The sequence below is a fragment of the Dromaius novaehollandiae genome, chromosome 4 (genome assembly GCF_036370855.1).
Source record: "Dromaius novaehollandiae isolate bDroNov1 chromosome 4, bDroNov1.hap1, whole genome shotgun sequence".
Taxonomy (NCBI): Eukaryota; Metazoa; Chordata; class Aves; order Casuariiformes; family Dromaiidae; genus Dromaius; species Dromaius novaehollandiae.
The window spans coordinates 40,247,126-40,271,069 of NC_088101.1; the positions used below are offsets into that span (position 1 = coordinate 40,247,126).

Sequence of the window (23,944 nt, forward strand, 5' to 3'; positions counted from 1 at the left end):
AATCCCTAATTTGCACCAGACAAAATTATCTCAGTAAACTGGAAGAGTCGATGTAGGTTTTGAGGACAAATGTTCTCTCCAGGCCCCAGCTGTTCTGGTGGGAAAGGAACCCACCACTTGCTGCTCATTACTATCTCCAGTTGAAGGTCCCTGACCCTCAGATCTGTGACTGAGCTGTGCATGTGAGTATTCACTTATTCTTTTAGTGAAACACCTAGTTATCAAAGAACTAGTATTTAAGCTACTCATTTCGATAAGTTGGTAAGTGCGTACTTCAGCAACTCCACTAGCAAAGCTGTGGAAGCAGTAACTTTCAGAGAAAGGCCAGCCAGCCTTTCTAACTAGGTCAGATGTTTGCAGGGAGAGCGTCTGCTCACGGGCTGGGAGCCCAAACAGCTGCCCTTGGATGAAGTGAGGCAGCAGATGCTGCAGAGACCGACCTGTGTGGGCTACTCATAGATCATGTTGCGATACCTGGCCACATCCCATTGCAGACTGGCAGACTGCTGGGACCCAGAAGGAGTTGGTAGCATCTCCCACGTGCGAGCTACTCCCAGAGCTCCCCTGTGCTCCACTCTCAAGCTATATTGAAACATCTTTTGGCTGTCAGTCACACGGGTTGTGACAGGCAGCTTGCAGGGCTCAGAAGGTTTGCTGTTACTTTTCTGGATAATCAACTAATCTGCTACTCAATTTGAATTCTTCCTTTCTGTTGAAAAAATAGCTCATGTAATTAAGGACTGCAGCATAGTGCATGTACATGAAAGGAACAAAATTAAAGTAGACTAGATAACTAAATTCTCATAATTCTTAACCTTTCAGTGCTTTACATTGGAAACTTAACGTCTTTTCAAAATAGAATTTATGAATATAATTCATTTACAGATTTTTAGGAGCAGCATAAATGAAACTACAAATTCTATCTCACATAAGCATATTTTAACAGTGACAAAGCAATGTATTTTTCTCTACCTCGGTTTTCAGCAGCAGCTAAACCATTTTGGCTGATACTTAAAAATCCCCCCTGGACACGTAGCATGGAAAATTTCAGCCCAAAGTGTTAAAGCTTGAGAAAGTCATAAGGAAATGAAAACAATCTTCTAAGAGAAAGTCATTGTTACGAGTTCTCCTTCAACGATATTTCCATCCATTGTTTTATTTTTATATTAATAGTAAATGAATAGCAGTTTATCACATTTTAAACATTCTGAAGCCCATAAACTCCCCAAATCTCAGACATTTATGTACTATAACAGTGGTTCATGCTACTTGATCCAGTAATTAAAAATTACAATCATTTGATGAAGTGTGAAATACCCCTGTGTGTTTTGGCTCTGTTTGGGACCTCTTCTCCCACCTGGTGGTCTTTAAAATTAGCTAGTTTTGATCTGGCACTGAAAAATTTGGGAGGTGTTAAGGAGATCTCATATTGCAAAATAAAATGGATCTAATGACTTGGCCGTGAGAGGGCTTTAGGGCTGCCAGAGCTCAGGGCCAGCAGGCTCAGACGAGGCCCAGACGGGCTTTTCCCAGGGAGCAGAGGCAGAGGAAACGTGCGGAGCCGCCTGCCGCCGTCACTGAGAGCATGATCTGACATGCTGGAGATGGCCGTGATGGGGTCACCTGGCTGCAGCGATTACGTTTAACTGCGGGAACCACGACCGCTGGCTCCAACGAGCTGCGCTGGCCACAGGCTCGCTCCACGCAGGGATGAGCCCTGGGTGTTGTCCTCCAGTTTCGTTGTTTCCTGACTCCTCTCAGGTGTGATGGGAGGGATGGATGCCCCAACCATTACTCTAGCACATGCGAAACAGAAGCCTCAGAGGGCCCAAGCCCAGCATCTGAGCGAGTGCCCCTCTGAAACTCCTTCCTCCCAGCGCTCTTCCTGCTCATCCAGTGGCTTTTTTAGCTCAGACACCTGCAATACCGCTCACACGTGTTGCTTAGAGCAAATCCATGCAAGAAGAGGCTGCCATGACAGGTGCTCTGCAAATGTCGTCGCCACCTTTTCCTACGCGGGGCTAAAAGGAGGAGTGGAGCTAGATTTTACTGCAGACTGCAAATAGGCAGGAAGAGGCCTATGGCCTGGCTGAGAGAAGGTCACAGGGGCAGGAGGGAAACAAGCCTTAAAGGAAACTCGAGGAAGTAAGTGCTTGAGGGCTGGCCAAAGGAAAGGGGGACTGCAAATGAGCCTTCACAAGCAGATGGGGAAGAGTGCTAACAGATTGCATTGCAGGTTAAGGAGCTGAAAATGTGATACACATGGAAGAATAAGTGAACAAGCAGCTTTGTGTTTTGTATTAAACTTTGTATTAATACTGTCCTCTCTAGCTTACATTTCATTTTTCCTAGTACACTGGCACACACAATGGAAAATGGGATCGCTGTTACATCTGTATGGAAGAAAGATAACTTCAAATTTCAGAAAAGGGTCTTACAAGTGATGAAAGATATTTATGAATACCAGAACATTACAGATTGCTTATTTCCATTCGCTTGAATTTAAACTATAGAATTAGTATAGCAAACACAAACCCACTGCTGTTACTCTGCAAAACACTTTCTCAAAACTACTTCGGCTAAAGGAAGGTGATTACAGCACAAATAAATACAACAGACTGTAAATAATTGAAGGACTTTGAACACTCATCACAACGAACAAACGAACAACTGCTTCAGCACCAACAGATGTGCCTGGGTGCTTTGTTTGCATACGTAAAGATGGTTTTATTTCCGCATGTCCTGTTGCTGCTATAGTGGGCTGTTTGTGCAATACATGTCGTTTGAGACCACAGTTCATACATTTCTATTTTACCCCAGCTACTGGGCATCTGAGAAAAAAAGAGCACTTAGCGCTCGGTCGGGATTGTCACAAAGGCCACAACCGCATCACCTTCGACCTACCTGGATGTATAAAGTACATATCCTGCAGATTTAAAAACTTGCAGCTGTAGATGGGTTTGAAAACAAGTGTTTACCCCTGATGGTAACAGCCAAAGGTGGAGTGATTCGAGGTATTTTTAATCTTTTACTTTGGAAATGAATGAATTTATTTTCAGAACTAGACATTATGTATCAAAGAAGATACAGGAATTAAATCTGCCAAGAAAACTGCACTTGCTACAAAAAAATGTAAAATGGAGAGGTCTTGAGAAACACATTAATTCAAAATGAGGACTTAATGAAATTTTGTTCTAAAGCCTGGACTAGGCCAAATGAAAAACTTTTTCTGAAGTATGGCTTGTACATGTTAAAGCATTCTCTGCCACTTGCACCACGCCGACCCTCTGATCCATGTCAAAACGCAAGTTTCACTACTTGGCTTCACCGCGTAGGAACGGCTACAATCCCTGCTCAAGCTCCCCCCCGCCCCCAGCCCCTGTATCAACGCCGAAGACACGCACGCAGAGGTAGCTGGTAACCCCCCTTCTCGTGCCGCACGACACTCCCTTATTAAACCATTCATTTCTCGTCGGGTCACGCACGAGCCCGACCCCCGCAGCGACCCCGGCGCTGCCCGCCGCCGTCTCGCGGGAGGCCGGCGGGAGGCCGGCGGGACCGGGGCGGGCAGGGCCGGGCCGGGCCGGCTGCCGGCGCCAGGCGGCGCTGCGAGCTGCGCAAGCGGCTTCCCGGCGGCCTCTTCCTTCCCGGCGGCGCTGAAATCAAACCCGCCGCCGGTGACATGGTAAGCGGCGGCTGCCCCCTCGCCTCGGCCTCGTGCTGCCGCCGCGGAGCGTCCCGGCTCTCGGGGGCCCCGGGCCGGGCCGGGCCCTCTGCGGCGGCGCGGGGCCGGGCGCTTGGCGGCAGGGCCAGGCCAGGCTGAGCCGGGCATGGCGCGCGCGGGGCGGGGCGGCCGTTACTGCGGGTAACGGCTCCCCGCGCCGCGCCTCCCCTCGGCGGTGGCGGCTCGCCGCCGTGCTGCCGCCGTCGCTTCCCTCTCCGCTGTCTCCAATGCACCCCGGGGCCTCGGGGGCTTTTGGTTATTTCGGTTTTGTTTTCGTTTTGTCCGGCCGCGGCAGGTTTCCCGGTGAAGCCAGTTTAAACTTAACGGGCGGCCGTAACGGCGGGCCGCGCCCGAGCAGCGTGAGCGGGGCTCAGCGGCGGGTGGCCCCGCTGGGGCCCGCGGGCAGGCCAGGGGGAGCGTGCGCCCGCGTTTCCCGTACAGCCGCGTGCGAACGGGCTCGGCGATGGTCCTGCCCCGCGTGTGCCGAGATCCCTGCGTGCGGCTACCTCCAGCGGCCGTGAGCGTGAACTGGATGGGCTTGGTGTGTGCTACACCGGGGGCGCGGAGCACCTGGCTGAGAGCCGGGGCGCGGAGTTACATGAAAATTAATAAAGGATATCTAGAAAACTGACTGCTTGTTGTTGCTGCGTGCTCAGAGGAGCGCTCTTGTGGAGCTTGACCCTTGAGGGGTGTAGCTAATAAACCCGTGCTTTTTGACCCGCTGCTTAAATTTCGTATTGCATCTGTACCTTCCTGCTGCCTGTGGAGTTTGGGGAGGCAGCGTGAGAGCGGGTGAAGGCCTCTCCCTTACCCATCCGTGCTGCTATTTTCCTTTATGTAGCAGCTCCTTGTTGTAACGCGGCAGCGCAGGGTTTCTTTGCCAACAGCTGTCATCGTGTCACCGACGTGGGCCTCGCTGGCTAAAGCAGAAGGGGGGGGGGGTGGCTTTTAATAATGTAATAATGCTTTTGTTAAATAGAATACTGAACTACTCTTCTTTGTGCCTGTGTGTTATTGCAGCTCAATAAACTAGTTTTTAATTTTCTATTTAAAAATCTAAGTCAGTCTGGCAGTTTTGCTGCAGACGTCGAGTTTAAACATTTTGCTGCCCTACCATGTAGCTTATTTAAGAAAGAGGCAGCTGTGAAGAAGTAAGAAGAATAATCAGTGTTGTGCTGTGGGTACGTGCTAACAAAGCAGGAATCTTCTTTCTCGAAATAGCATCTGTTAGAATCTCCCAATTTTATTGACTCAAAGACAACCTTATTTATGTCTCTCTCTCTTTTTCTTTCTTTTTTTTTTTTTAAGGGAGACCTTTCTCTGACAATATCCTATTTTGCTCTTCCTATCAGCTTTTTAATTTCCTGTAGCTGCATGTAACAGTACAGGCAGGGTCGTACAGCCTGCAAACCAGGGATTGGGGGAAGGGGGAAACACTGATATATAGGAATGCTGTTTGCTGCGTGTAAGAAAGAATTCATCAGATTGACTTTTTCTCATTTGCAAGTGCATTTATGTAATTTCTTAGTTTTTAAGTAGTACACGTTATTTTTTTTCCCAAACCGTCATCTGATTGAAGTTATGGTACTGCTTTTGGACTGTAGAAATCTGTGTGAAATATTATTAGTTTAAAAAAAAAATCCCAATTCTCCATGAAAGATTTCATACCCTAATGTTATGAGGGCAAGCCAAAATAGTATCTTTGGAAGTGATCGGAGGAAGATATTTCTGTGGTTTGTATTGCTGGTTACAATTTGTGAGTAGTCATTTCTACACTTTGCTTCTATTTCAATCGGTGTCCTTTGCTGCTTGATCCCACAACTACAGAGAAAAGAAATAAATGTTGTTTTAAAAATGTGACCTTGAAATTATAAAATTGGGTAGGGAATTTGAAGAAAAACCTAATACCTGAAAGTGCACTTTAACTCCTTTAAAAAAAAAAAAGAAAGAAAGAAATGGCCTACATTTTGTATTAGTGTCTCTATAAAAAGAAATTAGAAACAATTTTAAACAAGCAAAAGACATGATTTATCTTAAGGGCAACTGAACATTTGTGCAAGTTACTGAAAATAGGTATAAATCTAATTTTTAGGTTTAATAATGCAAAAAAAGGAACTGTTTGGGTGTGCCAAGACACAGTGAGGCTTGAGATGGATTGGGTTGCGTAACAGATCAGTTCCAAACTTAATACATGTACATCAGTTTAATTTATGGCGGGTGGATTAGCTTGGTGTAATGTTTCTTTGGGACAGAAGTTTATTTGAAACTTTATGGGAAGTGGTAAGGTATTTTAAAAGATGGCAAAGTAATGTAACTTAGGGGTAATCAGATGGGAATTCTGAGCAAAATGTTAATTATTCAAATGGCAGTGTGTGGGGTTTTTTTTTCTGTTCTAGTCCAAGAAAAAAGGACTAAGCTTTGAAGAGAAGAGAGTTCGCATGATGGAGATCTTTTTTGAAACAGTAAGTTGCTTTCTTGTAATTGTCCTGCATTTATATCCAGTGGGAAAACTGCTGCTAGAGGGAGGTTAGCTGCAGATAAAAGTGAATTGGGTATATTGTGCTTTTCACTGATGTCCGGTGTCATTAATGTATACATTACTGGGACAGAGCTTGATTTATCTAGCTTTGGATCAGGTGGCTGGTCCGCTGATGAAGCAGTGTAGTGAGGATGCACAGGTGTTCTTAAATGCTTACCGTACTCCCTCTTCGGGAGCGGGGCACGTATCTTCTAATTTTGAGTCTGTCACCACAGGAGGAAAAGCCAGACATCAGGAATGATCTCACTGCACTTTATGGGACAAGGAAGAAATGAAAGTGTTAGAAAAGATGAGAGCAGACCTGAAAGTGGTCACTGAGGAGAAGAAACCTGGAGGTTCAAGGGCAGCACTAACATTATATTGGTGGCATATGTAATTCATGATATTTCACCTCTTTATTAAAAAAAATTGTTGTGACATTTGAATACTTGAGCAATGCAATGCATCTGGTGCTGACAGTCCAGCCTGGCTATGTCTGCCCTATGGGGCTTACAGTCTAACTTTAGACAAGGTATGGTGACTTCAGAATAACAAAGAAAAGAAGAGGGCTTGTTACAATAATATATACATATATTTTAATACTCAGAATGTTCTAATTCTGTTGAGGGATATGCAGCACATTTCCCTAGCAAAACATAAGCATACATTATATTTCCTACTTGCTTTTGTTGGTGTTGATTTAATAGAAAGCCACTGAGGCTTAGATGATGCTGTTTTTTGGAGCTAAACTGTCTTCTATGTTTTGCACAGAAAGATGTGTTCCAGTTGAAGGATATAGAGAAGATTGCTCCGAAAGAAAAAGGGATTAGTAAGTGTTCACTAAATTTATTTATTTTGAGCCATTAATCGTTTTTCAGACAGGTCATACAGTGTAAATTTTCCTGGTTTCAGTTCTAGGCTTGTGATCATAATAACTGGAAAAATAGCTAGAAAGGGTGACTGGTCAATGGTGGTGGCATAGCTTAAAAAGTAGTGTCAACAGAATGCTCCTATGTTGGTTTGCTAATGTTTGTCACTTACATTGGACAATATGGCCAAAATGGGAGGTTACTAAAATTGACAGCTAAATTCAAATTAAGCACTAAAATATGGGATGGGATTTCTCATAGGTTCTGAGCTACCTGACTTCCAGGGACTTTCATTCTATGAAAATCATGATTTATTACTCAGTTAGTGAACAGTGGATTTAAATGCCTGTCTGTAGTGTCACAAATACCTTGAAGTGCTAGTCCAGATGTACGCGGTCAATGTGTTTTGTTGAGTTTTCCCAACAGAATGGCTGAACAGCTGTACCTAGTAGGGGTTTGTCTTTGCAGCAAAAGCCTTCCTGATGAGATCCGTTGGTTTTGGATGAAGTCCAAGATGATTTATCTTACGCTGCTGAGTTGTTTTATGTGTTCCTTGTTCTGCTTCTTTCTATGTTCATTGACAAAAGAGGGAAGAAAGATAACATTTGTATAGTTGCCCCTGTCCTTGATTAGCACATCTTTGTGGCATTAAGAGTACTTCAGTAATGGATAAAGAAGAAGTTTTGTTGAAAAAAACACAGACATACAAATTGCAAAGCAGTATTTTTCAATTATGTCAGCACCTAGCAGAGGCCCTAATAGGTATCTAAAGAGATGTTATGCTGTCTTGATTGATTTGTCAAAATCCTTATTGTGAATGTTTAATTGCAACTGCAAAACAGTAAGTATAAGCAATGGAAGTTTATATTTAACAATCTGCAAGTATAGAATTTCTAAAACCATTAATACATTTGATACTGAAAAGACCACATTCATCCTGCCCTTGAATGTGGAGGTATTTAGACACACTACCTAAGCCCTTGTTACTTTGAAAAGAAGAGCTTTAGCCTGAGGAAATGCCCCCATTACTGGCATCTAGCCTGTAGCTTCCAAAAGATTAGGCGTTCCTGATCTAGAGCAGTTCATCTAAGAGCTAGAATCTAGTTCCTCCTCTTTAGACTTCAAATTGAAGGTCAGACACTGAAAGCTCTGAATAAGCTAAAAAGTATTTATATCTGCAGCATTTGGGGATAAAAAGAACTATTTTTCATTGTTGAACAGAAATAATTTTCTAGTAAATATGTGGTATCATTCACAGTTTTAAAAATGAAGAAACAATTATTTTCATGAATGCTTTTGATCCTTCTGATTGAAGATGACTTTTTGTATTTGAACTGAGTATAATCAAATATAAAATGTGTCCCTCCTGAGTCTGTAGACAGATGGCTTTAGTGCGTCTGCTGCTGTATAATGCTCTGGTAAGCATTATAAAGTAAAATGTAATCACATGCCTAATTAAGAAATTAAAAGCTAATACATGTTAAGGTTGCAGGACGACTTCTCATGTGCCCTCTCAGAAGTATGTTATGATATTGTACTGTAATATGTATGTATATTTTATGATAGTGCTGAGTTGTTTTACAGGCATCTGGTACCAGACTGTATAGAATGGCAGCCTTCATGTATAAACTACTGATTTCAAAGGGATTCATTCTTTGAAGTGAAGTATTAGGCATGGTGTCTTCTAGAAATCTTTCAGCTAGCTGACAAAACAGTAAAATATTCATACGGATGATTGTAGGTGTTGTCTTATGGTATTGTTCTCCACAGTTTAGGTTGTATGTTCTAATTTAATATTTTTGCTTTTATTAGCATCCATGTCAGTGAAGGAGATTCTGCAAAGTTTAGTTGATGATGGCATGGTGGACACTGATAGAATTGGAACTTCCAATTATTTTTGGGCTTTTCCAAGTAAAGCTCTTCATGCCAGGAGGCGTAAATTGGAAGAACTGGAGTCTCAGGTAAGTCTCTACTATGTATTTGTTTACCTGATTCGGCTTGCTCTTTTCTTATAAGCCTCATCGGTCATTTTCATACAGACTTGGTTAATGTTAAGTTGTCCCACAGTCAATTTTGTCTGCTCCTTTACTGCCTTTGATGTGGACTCAGATGTGTCCAGACAAGAGAAACTTCCTCTGTTTACCTGGATAACCTCGTACCATTTGCAGGCATGGACTGAGAGCCTGGCACGATTGGACTTAAAGCTGTTGTTACTGACTGGTAGTACCAATACACTGATTCCTACTCTAGTGAGGTTTTGTCTGAAACATGAGATCAGTTTAGCCCTCTACACTGACTTGGAATTGGGTTTCCTAGTAGAGTTACTCAACTTACTAGTTTGTTCACACAAGTTTTAGACAAGGCTACTTATTCTGCCAGAGCATAAATACCAACTGAACGAATATGTGCCAAAATTCCAGCTTTGTTGACGAAGCACTCTGCCTTGTTACCACTGTCTTGCTGAATGCAAATGATTTGCTCTTGGACACTTTCAATTTTTAGTCATACTGCAAATTTAGCCAGGTAGTTGAATGAAAGAATTGATATTTGTTATCTTTGCCCTTGGGCCCTGTCCCATCATGAATTTTAAAGATAATTTATCAAGAAGGTCTCTGGCATACCCAGATGAATATCTTCCTTGGAATGCCTTACACAAGCTCCGTAATGTGCTTACACCATCAGTATCCAGGGCTTGTCTACAAACATATGTTGTACTGTTTTAAATGTACTGTTACATTATTAAGCATAATACCATATATTACTATGGTATTATAATAGGCATGCAGTTATTGTATTATAATGTTGGTTCATGGTTATTTCTCTGTAGGAATAAAGTATGGTGATATAAGCAGTTTTGCACTACTAAAACTGTTGCAGTTGGAAGAAAAAAGGTTTGTTACCAGACCAAGTTTGCAAACCAAGTCCTACTGCTAACATATGGGCTTACTGATACAAGAGCTCTTTTTAGATCAGGTTATGAGTCCTTAAAAATACTATATTTGTTACTTTGCATTTCTAATGAGAATGAAATGTCTCAGCATTTCAGGAAGAAAGATTTTTCATTAGTCAAAGCTAACCTTTTTGCTGGCACAGCAGAAAGGTGCCGTTTTCAAATAAACAGTGCTCTGAACATTTTTTTACAAGATGATAAAAGTTTCTGTCTATGATTATGAGTTTACATTAGCTGTATGTAGTGTTTGTATTCTTTATGTGAATGCTTACGCATTTTCTTGATGGTTTCTACATCCAGTCAGCAAATATCACCAAACTTCCTGTCAGAACATGTAAAGCAGAGGGAAAGAGTAAGCTATTGTACCCTCGCTGTTGCGCGTTGCCTGTTTTTGATCATTCCCATACACAGCCTGTAGCGAGCTGTGTGACGTGCTTGCTTTCTATGTCTTGTCCAGATCACTTGTAAACCGCTTCAGCAGCTGAAAAACAGAATCAAACCTCTTTCCTTAAAGCAAAAGTTTAAAAGTCTAGCAGTTTAGTCCATGTTGTGACCAAGGCTTTTTAACCATAGGCAAGATTTTTTTTTTTTTTTTTTTTCAAAAGGCATGAGTAAATAGTTAAGGAAAAGGTGATCCCAAACATTGCAGTGAAACATTTGAAAATACTGTGGAAGAACAGAACAAACTTCTCCATGATGCAAACTCTCCTCCTAATTCCTGGAGCTGAGGCTTAAGTTTGACAAGTTGGGCCTGCAGAGGGACCTTTTGCTTGCGCACTTTGGCCCTTTATAAAGCTTTAGCTAAGTTGCTTGTAGCGTAGTTGCTCTCGGCTTCTTACACAGCTTGTGATCCTGGGTAGGCTGGTTTAGGAACTATTCTTGAAACCTAAAATTTTTGTTTCAGCTTTTCCGGTGATTATTAAGCCACACCCCAACTTTGTCAGCAGCTCGGTAGACAGGGAGGCTGACTCGCTCCTCATACCAAAGAGCAAGCCATTTTTGTCTGGATATGTAAAGCTGCACCTTACTGTGGTTGTGTATACCCTAGGTTTTTTCCAGGAAGGATTTATGATTTCAGCTGTGTGCTGTGGTATAGGTTGTCATCCCCTTGGGAAGAGATATAGCAATTAAAAACAGTGCTTGAAATAAAGTTATTTCTGTTGACACAGCTTTTTTTCCAGCTTGTTTTTGTGGGGAGGTGCTTGGAGGGTGCAGGTGCTAACTAGTGAACTGACATATAGCAAATCATGTGCCGATTTCACTAGCTTTAGGATTTCAGTGCTGCTCTCTAACCCAGGGTGACTATTTGTATTTCTTCTTGTTTTTCTGAAAAGCAGGGACAGCAAGCATCGTTACTTGTGCAGTTTCTGCTGCAGTTTTTTTGTCTGATAGCCACAGAGAAAGAATTGTTAAGGCGATTTCCATGGATATTGTGTAGATTTGTCTTGCAGTGGCATGGCTGGCTTTAAAGGTCTCTGCCTTCTGCCAGATGCTTTTGCTTGACCTCTTGGTTATGCTTATGCACTTGTGAATTGGATTACTGGAACAGTAAAAGATGTTGGAAGCTTGTTTGCAGATTGTTTTGCAGCTCAGATTTATAGTTGCATCAGTACAGCTGTGGGATGGTGAAATTAGAGCAGGGCTGTGGACTGAGGTGTACTGTTTAAACAAGCTTTATTACTGGAGAGATTCTTAATGTAACTTCATCTTTGTTGAGAGAACTGTGGAAACTTTACTCAGAGGGTTTTTTTCTTTCGTAAGAATAGGTGAAAGGATGTGGTTTTATTCTTTATCAATTTTTCCTGGCAGTCAGTTTCCATAGTTTTGAATTACAGATGTTGAATTATGCTTTGACAAAATGAGTTGTTTATTCTTGGTATAATAATATTGGAAGCTCAGGGCTTTTATTAAACTAACAAAGAATTTGGTGTATGCAGCGTAAGCAGAAAGATCATCTTTTATTGATCATTCTGCTGCCCCTTACTGATTTCATAGCATGCATAAAATGAGGAAACCGGATATCAGTTGCTCCGGCATGTTAATCAGTCATGTTCAGTCTCAGTCAAGAGCTGGTAATATGTTATATACAGTTAGCCCCTATATATTATATACAATTATATATGTTACAGTTATATACAATTAGTTCTATACAGTTAGCTCCCTATATATTAGTTATATACAATTTTGGGGTTGTTGTGATGTATGTATTGCTATAGAATGCATGTGAATTTGAAAGACGTTACTTGCTGAAGAAGAGAGGGTATAAATGCAGCCTAAAACCCTGACAACTGGTTGGAAGGAAGGAAGCAGCATGTCAGCTGAGTGAGAGAAAGAGTGACCTTTCTGATGTAACCTTGCTATAAACAGATTCAGCTTAGATTTTCTTTCATTTCTTCCTCTGGGACTTTGGTAAAATATTCCTAACTGTATTGTCTGTTTTAGCTAAGGTAAATAAAGGCTTGCTTGCATTTTGCCTTAACGTGGCTTGAATTAAGGATGATTTTAAAGTAACCGGATGACAATGAGGTCTTTTTCTGCCCAAGGGATCGACAGGTCTACACACAAAGACCTGCAGAAACCGTAATGAGTGACCATTTCTCAAAGCACGTTGTTTGCCTTAGCCAGCGTTAACTGAGGGGGTGCCTACTGAAGTTGCACAGGACAGATTTAGTGCTGACACTATAGCGCTTAAGGGAGGCAGAAGCATCTTTCTGTCATGTTTGGTGATGTTGAAGACTGTCTGGTCTTCAGTACGACTGGGATATGTGCCCGAACCACAAGGTCATAGAGGATTGTCACAACATAATATATTGCTTTTGACAGATAGGGACTGAAAATACCGAGATCTTCAAAGGAGGTCTTAAGGAGATAGTGTCATCTTGAAAATAATGCTTCACTATTGTTCTTGTTAGTGTCACTATTGACAGTACTGCAAGTACTGTAATTCAGTAGTTTGGGGAAGTAGCCAGTTTACTTCATTTCCCTTGTCTGGTTTGGGACACAGTTCATTTCACTGTTCAGTTCATTTTCCTGCTCTGTTATTAATTGTTGCATGTATCTCTGCTTCCTGTGACATCACTTTTTGCAGGTTATTCGTCTGTATTCTTAGGCTCTGCGAGAGAAACTTTAACAGCAAACGCTACTAGCACTGCCCTTGCTTCTGAGATTGAGACCCAGAAGGTGTCATCTTTTACTGTGACAAAGATTAAACAGAAGCTTCTCGGAGAAGGATACAGGATGTACTTCTCATGCAGTTACCTATGCTCCCTTCAAGAAACAGCTGAGCAACAGAAACTTGGGAAGCGTTTCTGACAATTTTTTTTCTCCCACTAAGCCTTGCATTAGGCCAGTATGAGTTAAGATGGAAGGGATTAGTTGATGTTTCATTCCTTAAATCCCTGCCCTAGGGTTGGTAAGAGGAGGGATTTTCACTTCCCATGACTCATGTATTGAGCCTGGGGAGGAATTTAGAAGTCAGTAGACCTAACTCACTTTTGGCAGCTATTTAAAAAAAAAAAAAAAAAAAGTTCTCCAGAATGAACTTGTTGAAATACAGTGATTTCACATGTACAAAATTGATAGTACTTATGAACATCGAAATGTGAAAAGTTAAATGATTTACTTAGGAAAAAAAAACCAGAAACAAAACACCAAACCTCAAGGAATGCTATATTAGGAAATGCTTTTATTAGGAATGCACGTTGTTTGAAAATAGTTAATGGAAAAAATAATCATATTGGTGAGTAATCTGGCCTGAAGCTTCCTGGATGTGTTCGACATCTTAACTAAAATGAGAAGACCTTATTTGTACAGAATGCATCTAGCATATCTTGAGTTTTAACCACCAGATAGTTCTTTCAAGCTGCAGCTTGATTTATTTGTATCCCTTTTGACAGATAGTGTTTTCCTCCTAAAATATTGTGACTGGATTGCAGAATGGAAAGTTGCAGAATAGAGACTGCTCGAGACCAATGACTGAAGCAAAAGAAACTGCTGCTGTCTGCATTGCTTCAGTCTGAGCAGCCTCCTCCTTGATCCAATTGACTCACTAAATTGTCAGTGTATTCACACGCAGGTCTGAGATTGATTCCTGATTACGGGAGATCAAAGATGGTTGGCTTAAAGTAATTGGTACTGAACTGAGCTGCAGCTCTGCGGGATGACAGATGTTCAGTGAGAGGTAACAGACCTGACAGTGCTCAGGGTTGTGCGATGTTGCTGGTGATCCCCAAAAGATTTGTACACTGGATGGCACTTTGAATAAGCCAGAAAAAAACCACCAGAGCTGAGGCTGTGATGCAAGCTTCGTGCGCTGCTTTGGGTCAGTGTCAGTACGGTACAGTACATGGCTGATGCATTTGACATTTAGAATTGAAACAGAGTCCTGAGGTGGGCAGGGAGCCCTGCAAATGGCTCTGGTTTGCGGCGTCTCGCAGCTTTTTTCTCCTCATGGCAGTCAGTAGTGTCAGTGATGCGAATCCCACTGCCACCAGCAGGGAGTGGTGTCCAGTAATGCTAACAGCAGTGGTAAATAGTGCCGTAGTGCAGGACTGCATCTCGTTTTGGAACAGTTTACATATCCCTGGAGGGACTTGCACAATACTTCTGGACCCTGGCCTAATGCATCAAGAGCAGTTTGTTTACTTATTGGGAGCAGGGTTTTCACATTATGATCAGCTGAATAGCTATGGTAATTAAGTACTTGCTGTTTTTAGAAATACCTTTTTCATTTGTTGACTCTAAAGGACGTGTTCACAAAGCACAGATCTTACATGCACAAATCTTAAGCTTCAGCGTTATCTTAAGCTTTGCTGAAATGACTTTTAGAAAAGCTTAGGACTGTGTATTTAATAAGAATTTTATGCATGTTGAGAATTTTATGTAGCATAGTTAAAGAATTGCCCTCTAAAGCCAGAGGTGTTCATCTGTACTTCTGCAGCTGGTGTATGCAACTTATGTTAGGCATTGTTTATTTAGTTTTTTTTTTTTTCTCTAATATATATTACAATTACAATTTAGCTTTATTAGATTGAGAAAAAGACACTAATTTGTCCCTTTCCAGGAAAAGAGTCTTAACTGCTGAGGAGATATCTCTTTAATGCCCATTTGTAATATCTGCGCAGGACCCCAATGTGTTGGCTAAGCAGTTATGGTAGTCTTCCCATATCCATGCTGGGCTTCTCTTTTTCCTTCAGTTTTAAGGGCATCTAAATTAGCTTTTTACTCTTTTATATCCTTCTTCCTTGGATTGGCCTGGCTGTTCTGATAATCAGCAGTCCCAGTCCTGCTGGGGACTGGGGACCATTCCCTTCTGGCTCTCTTTTTCTCTTAAATAGTAATGACTCTCCCAACAGAGGCAATTAGAGTGACTCCTCCCTATTTTCAGCCTTCAGGCTTTCACAGACCTATACATTTTCTTTGAAATAAAAGACTAGACATATAAAGAAATGGCCAACTGTGGAGCTGGTATGGTGCGTCTGGCCAGCTTTCTGCATACCACCCAGTGGGAGCTGTAGCAGTAGGAAGTACCCTAAAAGCGAGAGGATGAGAACTTGCGTCACTTAAACGTTGTGAATGTTGATGATATCTATGGTTGTTGATCCTGTGAAAGTTCTTCCTTGGATCAGTCTCCTGGAAAATGCTAAAAAAAGTCCAGGTTTTCTTGTTACCTCTTTGCATCTTGCATTTTTAAAATGTTAATGTCTTGAAATGATTCCGAATTTAGTAAGTCCTAAAATGTCAAGCAGAGAATAGTCTTCTAATGCTGTAACTTATTAAAGCCTTCTGGAATTATGTTTAATGGCATGCTGCAAAGCTCTGCAGGGAATGCTTAGTTACTGCTGTCATGGCAGACTTCTTCTAAAAATATGGTGCTCTGGAGGCTTCTGTTAGAATTAAACAACCTCCTAATTCTGTGTTCATTAGTAGAATTTCATGCTTTCATTTTTACTAGCTGTTAATATGTAACTAGATTAATGGCAACTGTGAAATGTAGTTTTCCTTTCCTGACTTCTTGATGAGCATAAGCTAAAACTGGCTTGATTTAAGAGCAAGGGTTGTGTGGTTTTTCTTTTTTTTTTTAAACTTATCTCTGTAGTTACTGTCAGAATTATAAACCAGACTTCAAGGAAGAATCCTGTTTTGTTAAAAAGGAGGTGCTGTTACTGTGTCCTAGTAGTTGTATTCCTTCTGGTAATATGCAAGAAAAATAACAGATTTTCCTAACTGTTTTTTTTTTTTCCGTAAAACTGTGAATCTTTTTAGGTAATGGCATCTCTTGGTTTACCTTTCTTTTTCAGGGTATATGACTTGCATACTGGCTGCTGGCTCAAATACATTCCTGACCCCTGACATTTTAATGAAACTGTTGACCTCCATGGAAAGAAATTGGGGAAAAAACGTGGGGTTTTAACCTCCAAACCTCTGTCAAACGTGCTGTGGATGCAGTGCTTTGCCCTGCGTGTCCACCCATGGCCCGCAATAGGTATGGCAGATGTGAGTCGCTGTTCAGTGTATTAGCAGAAACGCACCATCCTGCTGAAAGCTAATGCTTAGTAAATGAGCAGGCTGTGCTGGCTGCCAAACCTGCAAGCTTGTTAATGCCATAAGGCTGGGAGCTTTCAGCTAGGGGATAAGGCAACACTGCTTTTCAAAGCTAGATTTGCTGGAGATGGTGTGTTGTGGTCTTACTTATTTTGGACTTTGACATTCACCTTAAAATCTCGTCATTCAATTAATATAGTATATCTTATTTCAGAAAAGTAGTATGTATGTAGACATAAAAATACTATCATTCAATTATATTTGGAAGTCTCACTTCCTAGTATTTCCTTCTTCCAAAGGAAATGAGAGCAATTCGTTCACCAGAGTGTAAAACCAAAATGTGTGAAATTAGTTTGAAGCAGGATACTTTAGGGGAAAGGTCTTCCTCACCACAGTAAAACAACTGATTATTATTGAACACATTGTAGTTCCCTTAAAGTCTGCTCTTCGTATCTGGAATTTGAGATGCCTTGGTTATCTGTGTATTACTGACGTATCTACCCTTTATGCCAATGTCATAATTTTTAAGACTGTTGTCAAAGCTCTGAAGTTGCATAGATCTATTTTACTGATCCCTTTTATTTCACTGATAATATATCAGCGTAGGATTTGGCCTTTTTTAAAGTCTCTGAAATAACATTTTGAATTGTTTTTTGTAGCCTTTAGGCAGGATTTGCTCTCGGGGAGTATCAGATGGATATTGTGTTTTAACCTGGGACTGCCTGTGCTTTGTCCCTGAGGGTGTTGTCATTATATGGCCCAGATGATTAGGACAGCAATCTTTAAAAGCCCTTAGGGAAGAATCAGTGTTTTTCTTTCTTTCTTTCACTTTCTTTCCAAGGGAAAATATTTTTAAGTGCTCTTCCTGCTCTGTACAGACATGGTAACTATCACCTTAGACTTCATAGTTTTAGTAAATATACTGATGTAAAGCAACAAGCATCCTTCATGTCCAGATATTAAAATCTTCTATAGTTTTGTTTTCTGTAGTTCTGTTATGTGGATGCCTTTTGGCTCCTTCAGCTTTTCCTTTTGGGTTGCTTGCATTTGTGAAGCAGGATTGAAGAATGAGGCATTTTTGCTCAGCCCCCCACCCCAGGTTGATTTGGCATACTTGGTATCTGAGTAGACAGCCATCTGTCCCTCAGGTCGTGCCAAATAAACCAGCTCTGAAAGCAGCCAGAGAAATTCAGTTCTTTTATTGAGCCTGCACAACTGTTTCTTTCACCTTTTGTCTATTAAAGAGATTGGCCTGGAGTTGTTATTTTCTGTTGCATAACTAGTACTTACCAAAAGGAATTGCAAGTGAATTGTGCAAAAAACCAAAACCTTGCAGCAAAACATCTTCTCTAAGTAAACTTTAAGTTAACAATTGTGACAGATATAATGACAGGGGAAAACAACTGAATTAAAAACTACTTTTTAATGTAAGTAGAGGGGTTTACTATATATGTATAACTTTTAAAAGAACTCAAGAAAACAATAAAAGGCTTGCATATGGCTGCATGGAAGTTTCTACGGCATATGAATTCCTCATTTCTTTCTTCTCCATACTGGGCATGTTCTCTTTTCTTTATTCAAAAGCAATTACAGGAAGGAGGACATGTCTAATGCTCAAAGTGATCTTTTGAGAACAGAGCCATGCCTAATCTACCATGTGAAATTTCTGTCTTGCTGTAGTGTATTAGCATGCTAAAGAGATCAGGACTGTAGGCCTAAATTTAATTTTGAAACACAAAATATGGTTACCGGGAAAATTAAAAACATTTGTTCTCGTACCAGTGATTGGGATGCAGTTAGTAGCGTGAGGGTGTTTGTGTTTGTGGGAGGGGCGAGTAATTCCCTATTATTCACATAAATACTACTGCAAAACACGTAAATACTATTTATGAGTGTAGAGATCTAACTTCAGAATTCTTTTTTCAGAATCTTGCTAGTCATTCAGTGGATGATTGTATGTATTTGTCCACTCAATTCCCTGAAAAAAAATCTGCACTTAGCTTGAGTTTCCAATACTTTTTTTTTTAATCACTGACAGAAGTTACAAATGAAAATAAAATAAAATAAAACCCCTCTCATTACCTCTGTAATAGTTCTTTAAAAAGATACAACTTGCACACTGGCAGAAATAATTGCATGATATTTTGGAAGAAGTATAATTCAGTTAAAAGCATCAGTTTACCAGCCTTTCATTTTGAATAATAAATCTCATTTTGGGATTTGGGGTCTCCTTTTTCTCTAGCAAATTGTATTTATTACCCACCATCTCCCAAGTTTTTGAACTGGTTCTTTCAAAGATTGCATTAAAACCATTAAAAATGAACTAATCTTTTCTGTTAAATTTGCACCATGTGTAAAGAGAAGAGAGTTCTTGTCTTAAACATTGCTCCAGTATACCTATAATGAAGTATTTAAGAAAAAAAAATCTTGCAAATACAGATATGTGGTGGGCCCTAACTCTTTCCCTTCTTTCTCTTCTGCAGTCTGCTGCCTATCCCTTTTGTGGTGTTTGCTTTCTGTAAAAATCTTACTGTCTGTTCTTTACTTTCTGGGTTAAAAGAAGTTCTTCTATACTGTTTGCATCTCTCCTCTTCTTCTGGCCTGTATTTCTTCAACACCATCCCTGTCTCCCAGTTGCTTCTCCCACACCCCTTCTCAATCCCATTAAACACCATTCCTTATTTCATACTGCTCAAGTGACTTGTAATGACTTTCTGGGTAAGACATTACCTGTTTCTTTTCCTTTCACAAACTTTGAGGTTTTTTTAAAATCCTGTATTTGTACAGCAAGAGAGTGTTTTTCGTTGTCTGTTCTCCACTAAAAGCACATAAAGTCCTTCCAGACTTCAGGTCGGGACCTGTTTCTCCTTTGGTTCAGCTCGCTGTTTGTATGGGATGTATATGAAATGGCACTTCTTGAATGGTGTGTGTGCCTACTGAGGCCAGAGCAGCAGTGCCAAGGCTCCGGTTTACGATAGATACTAGTGGCAAAATTAGTTAGCTGGAATGCTACTTGAGTGTATTTGGAGGTTCTGGCACCTATGCACTTGTGACTCTATCTGTTTAAAAAAAAAAAAAAAAAAAAAGAAAAGAAAAGAAAAGAAAAAGCAGTTGTATGTTTATTTCGCGTAGTACATTACAAACCAATTCTGCACGTTGATGCAAATTTGTTGTTGTTTTTTAAACAGTTTTATCGTTTTAATCAATGGTACTTACTCAGTGATTTCTTTTAACAGAGTTCTGTGCCTTCCTTTTAGCACAGTAGATCTGTTTTCAATATTTTTAGATTGTTCTGTGGCCATTAATGTTTGTATTTTTACTGTATATATTTTATTTATCTATTTTCTAGCTTCGATTTTTTAAATTTTTCTTTAAAAATCTAGGAAAATGCTTTAAAATACTTCTCCATGCCTTCTGTCAATTCCATCTAATTTTTTCAGTGGTCAGTTAAATTTAACATAGGAAAGCAATATACCGATCTACTGCAAATGTCACCCTAAAACTGCTGAACTGCTTTTGTTTAAGCTAAAAGCAAACAAGCCCTTGCCTGTGGTCTGAAACAAAGCATAGAGAGCTTGAAACCCAAAGTAAATAATTTCACGAAGTTATGAACGATTAAAAATGGATGTCTGGAATTCTTCTGTAGTGCCACAGTGAGTGGCGCTCACAATAGCAGTAGCTTTTCATACCATTTTTGGTTGAGTATTTTGGCTGAAAGAAAACTGAGCATAAGATATCTGTCTTGAAGACCATAATGACAATGGGATAACAGCTGTGAATGCTCTTGGTGGTTGGCGTATGAGACCTTGGTTTGATTCTTGTCCAGTGTACACACTGGGCCTGGATTTGCATCGCTTACACCAGGTCTGCAGATATTTCAATATGCTAGGAAGACAAGCTGCATGTTTGGTGGCATATTGGTGGTTAGAGTGGTTGAGAATGAGAAACCAGAAGGAATACAGCCAACAAAAACTTTAACTGGGGAGTAAGAAACCAATAGTGTAGAGTGAGAATGGTATCAGGCAGATCTTGAGAAGACAGAGAAAGGGGTATCTGAAATCTGTGGCTGTTTTTTGTCAGGATTAAAATATGAGCATTCCTCTTCCGAATGTACATCACTGTCTTATCAAAGTGGAACCCTAGTAATAATGCTTGCATAATATATTATAAATAACCTGTGTACATCTACCTGGCATCTTTTGATACAAAGCAGACCCTAGGGCCTGTGATGGGACTGATGGTTATCAGCAGCATGTAGCACTTACTGCACAAAAACTGCTGCATGGTTGTATGGCTAAACATTACAAGACCTTTGTAGAGTTAAGTACGAACATCCCCTTGGGGGACTTTGGATTGAATTAGTGTCTAGACTAGCCCAGTGGTCAGTCAGTTGACTGTAGGGGTCTGTAAAATTAAAGGAACTGTTTCCCAACTCTTCTGTTTTATAGATGCTAGTTACTTCCTGATAAATCTATCATCTTGTCATGTTTTGCAAGCACTGAGAATACTCTCATGAGGATATTTTTTCAATTATTTAGTCTCCCTCCTTCTCTGTATAGCTTTATGTTATGCAGCATTTTTCCTGGTTTCTTCCACCTTCCCTTAATCATATGCTCATTCTGAGGTGCTCCGTTTGAGCAGACAGACTGGAGACAAGCGATTTTCTAGTACAGCAGAATATCTCTCTCTATCCTTGTTCTCCACAGTTACACTTGTGACAGAAGGTTTTTCCTGTGGCAGACCAAACATCTCTCTTAAGAAACATGGATGGGAGGCAATAAGTAGCTTTTTCTCCAGATCAGTCCCACAGCTATTGGCAGAAGTCAGATTTCTCTCAGGGCAGTTGAAGTTCCTTGAGGTATTATTTGCCAGTTCTCTTGAAAAATGGCCCAAGATTGCTCAAAGAATTAAAATCTTCCATCTGCTACCATGCTCATTCACTATCAGGCTTTCCTATGGCCAGGGAGCGGGAAGGTGAGTCACTACGTTTGGCCACATGTGATCCTCTGCTATCACAACTATGCAATACATGCAAATTCTGGGTTTTTTTGTTTTTTTTTCTTTACATGTCACCTGCTGTTTGCACTTAGCTCTGTTATGTATTGTATCATCTGTCTTCATCTTTCTTCAATCTGACTCCTTGCTGACTGCTTTCCTTCTGTCATGTACACTTATTTTCAGCTCTGTTCCCACCTCTTCATCCAAGCCTTCCTGCTTCTCCCAGTCTCACAGATTCCTCACTTGAACCATGGCCATCCGTTCCTTCACCCTTTCCATTTTCATCATATGTTGGTTTTCTTAAATATCTTTTCCTCTCTTTCTGCTATTCTTTCCCTTATCCTCATCTCATTTCTTGTTGTCTTTGGAACACCCAGTGCAACTTCTGAAAAATACAGAAAGAGCCATAAGTTGTGTGGGTGTGTGTTTGTTTGTTTTTGTTTGTTTTTTTAAAGAGAACCTTTTTAATTCATCATCATCATGAAGACAGAATTAAAAAAAGACACCAGAAATAAAGATCTTTGAGAGCAGAAAGCAAAAATCCTGAATAAAATTGTATAAAAATGATCACTGCTTTTGGACAAAAGAAGAACTTCTAACCTTGTGACATGTTATGTAGGTCAGAATCCAGTCTTGGCAAGGAATTTTCTATAGTTCTCAGTGTTTGTCACTACTGTGTCTTTCATGATTAAATGCTGTGGAATATAGAGGCCCAAGAAGACCAAGAAAATAATAAGATGCTGTACTGGGAAACATTCTCCCAACCTGGAAACCAGCTCTTATTATTTTATTGCAACTGCTTGTAAGGTCCTTTTGTGCTTCCATCTTAGAGAATGCAGAAATGTTCCTAAAGCACTTTATGAATATGAAAAACAGAGCAAGTGACAACTTCATGGCCACTCTGGTGTAGAAAGCATTGTCTTCCTCTTTGCATATGTGCTGTATGCACCCAAATCTGTTCCCTGGCTTCCCTTCTATGAATTTTGTTCCAGCAAAAACTCTTTGTTCAGATGTACCAAATTGTCTGTGCTCTAGTGTTTGTCTTCCTTGGTCTTCATACACTGCAAGCTACAACCTAATTGCTTGTCCTCTTCTGAACTGTAGACTTCAATTTAGTGAGGCATAATACGAGACTAACACAATTTTATAAGAATTTTGTGGAAAAGCTCAAAAAGGGTACTGTTTAACTGTCCACCAAAATTAAGATGTTGGTGTATTTCAAGCCACATGCTGAAACCCACACTGCCCCTGTGGTTACTTTTACTGAGAGCAATGAGTAAACAGCTGAACGTATTTTTCCCAAATCATATATGCCTTACTGTTAGTGTAATTCCTATATAAATTGAGGAAAAAGTTAAATGTTCCTTTTGAAAGGAGGATGACTTGTCTATATATGCATGAACACATGCATGAACACACACTTATCCAGAAAGTAGTAGTAATGTTGAAAATTAGGGTATAAAAAGAACCCCCAAACCAAGCAAACTGCAAATGGGCTGGCACTTAGTCCATATCCAGCATGAAGTTTCTTTTTACCTTTAGGTTTATAAATACTATTGTTTCTTTTTTTGCATTGGTTTCAAATGTAGGAACTGGTTTCCAAACTGTGTTTTATTAGATTTTTTTGCATTCTCATTCATCTAATTCAATATTTCAAGTTATTTTGGCTAATACTGAGTATTCAGTCCCTGAGGAATAGCAAGTGAGTCATATATCCTACTCAGCTTAAGGGTTTCCAAAGTGTCTCTGGAAAACTCCAAACTGAACTGGAAGGGCCTGGTTCAAGATTGATAATGCTGGGTGGCATGTTAATGGAGAGAGATTTCTTCTGATAAGTGATTCCTCCTGGAGTAACAGGAAAATGCAGAGCATTTTCACACCAAACCTGTGAAATATGACTTGTCCTGTGAGATTCCTCTACCTCAGACCCAAAGAAAGAGAAGTCTATAACGTAGCAGTGTGAGTGCAGCCCAGAAAAGGGGACTGGGGCTTTGCACGCCTTTCAGCTGTAGAGACTTATATTTGCTAGAGTGCAGAAAGGATTGGGGCTGTGCTAGTGGCATACCAGGCTTGGGGAAGGATCAGCAGCCAAGCAGGTGGATCTGCTATAACTTTTGTCCCTGCTTCCATTGAATAAAGAAGTAGCTATGGGAGAGATTACAGAACTGGGCAAGGACCAAAAGAAATCACCTTACCCAAAGCCTCCATGTCATGGAGGGCTTTGCAGAGAGATGCCTGGTTGTGGTATGAAACAGGAGTTGGGTCCTGTGCTGACTGTGCAGTGTATGACAAGGTTATGTGCCATGGGAGTAAGAATTTTCTAGACTGTAACTTGTTTCCTG

At 40.5% G+C, this 23,944-nt stretch overlaps 1 protein-coding gene across 1 annotated transcript in view; it reads left to right on the forward strand.

The window, feature by feature from the left end:
• Positions 1 to 3,470: 3,470 nt before the first annotated feature.
• Positions 3,471 to 23,944, forward strand: part of MND1 (meiotic nuclear divisions 1) — a 39,167-nt gene continuing 18,693 nt past the window's right edge. Inside the window, exons 1-4 of the mRNA XM_026104979.2 lie at positions 3,471 to 3,685; positions 6,121 to 6,186; positions 7,014 to 7,071; positions 8,924 to 9,072. Of these exons, the coding sequence (XP_025960764.1) occupies positions 3,683 to 3,685; positions 6,121 to 6,186; positions 7,014 to 7,071; positions 8,924 to 9,072 (276 nt within the window). The 5' untranslated portion in view covers positions 3,471 to 3,682. The remainder of the gene's footprint in view (positions 3,686 to 6,120; positions 6,187 to 7,013; positions 7,072 to 8,923; positions 9,073 to 23,944) is intronic.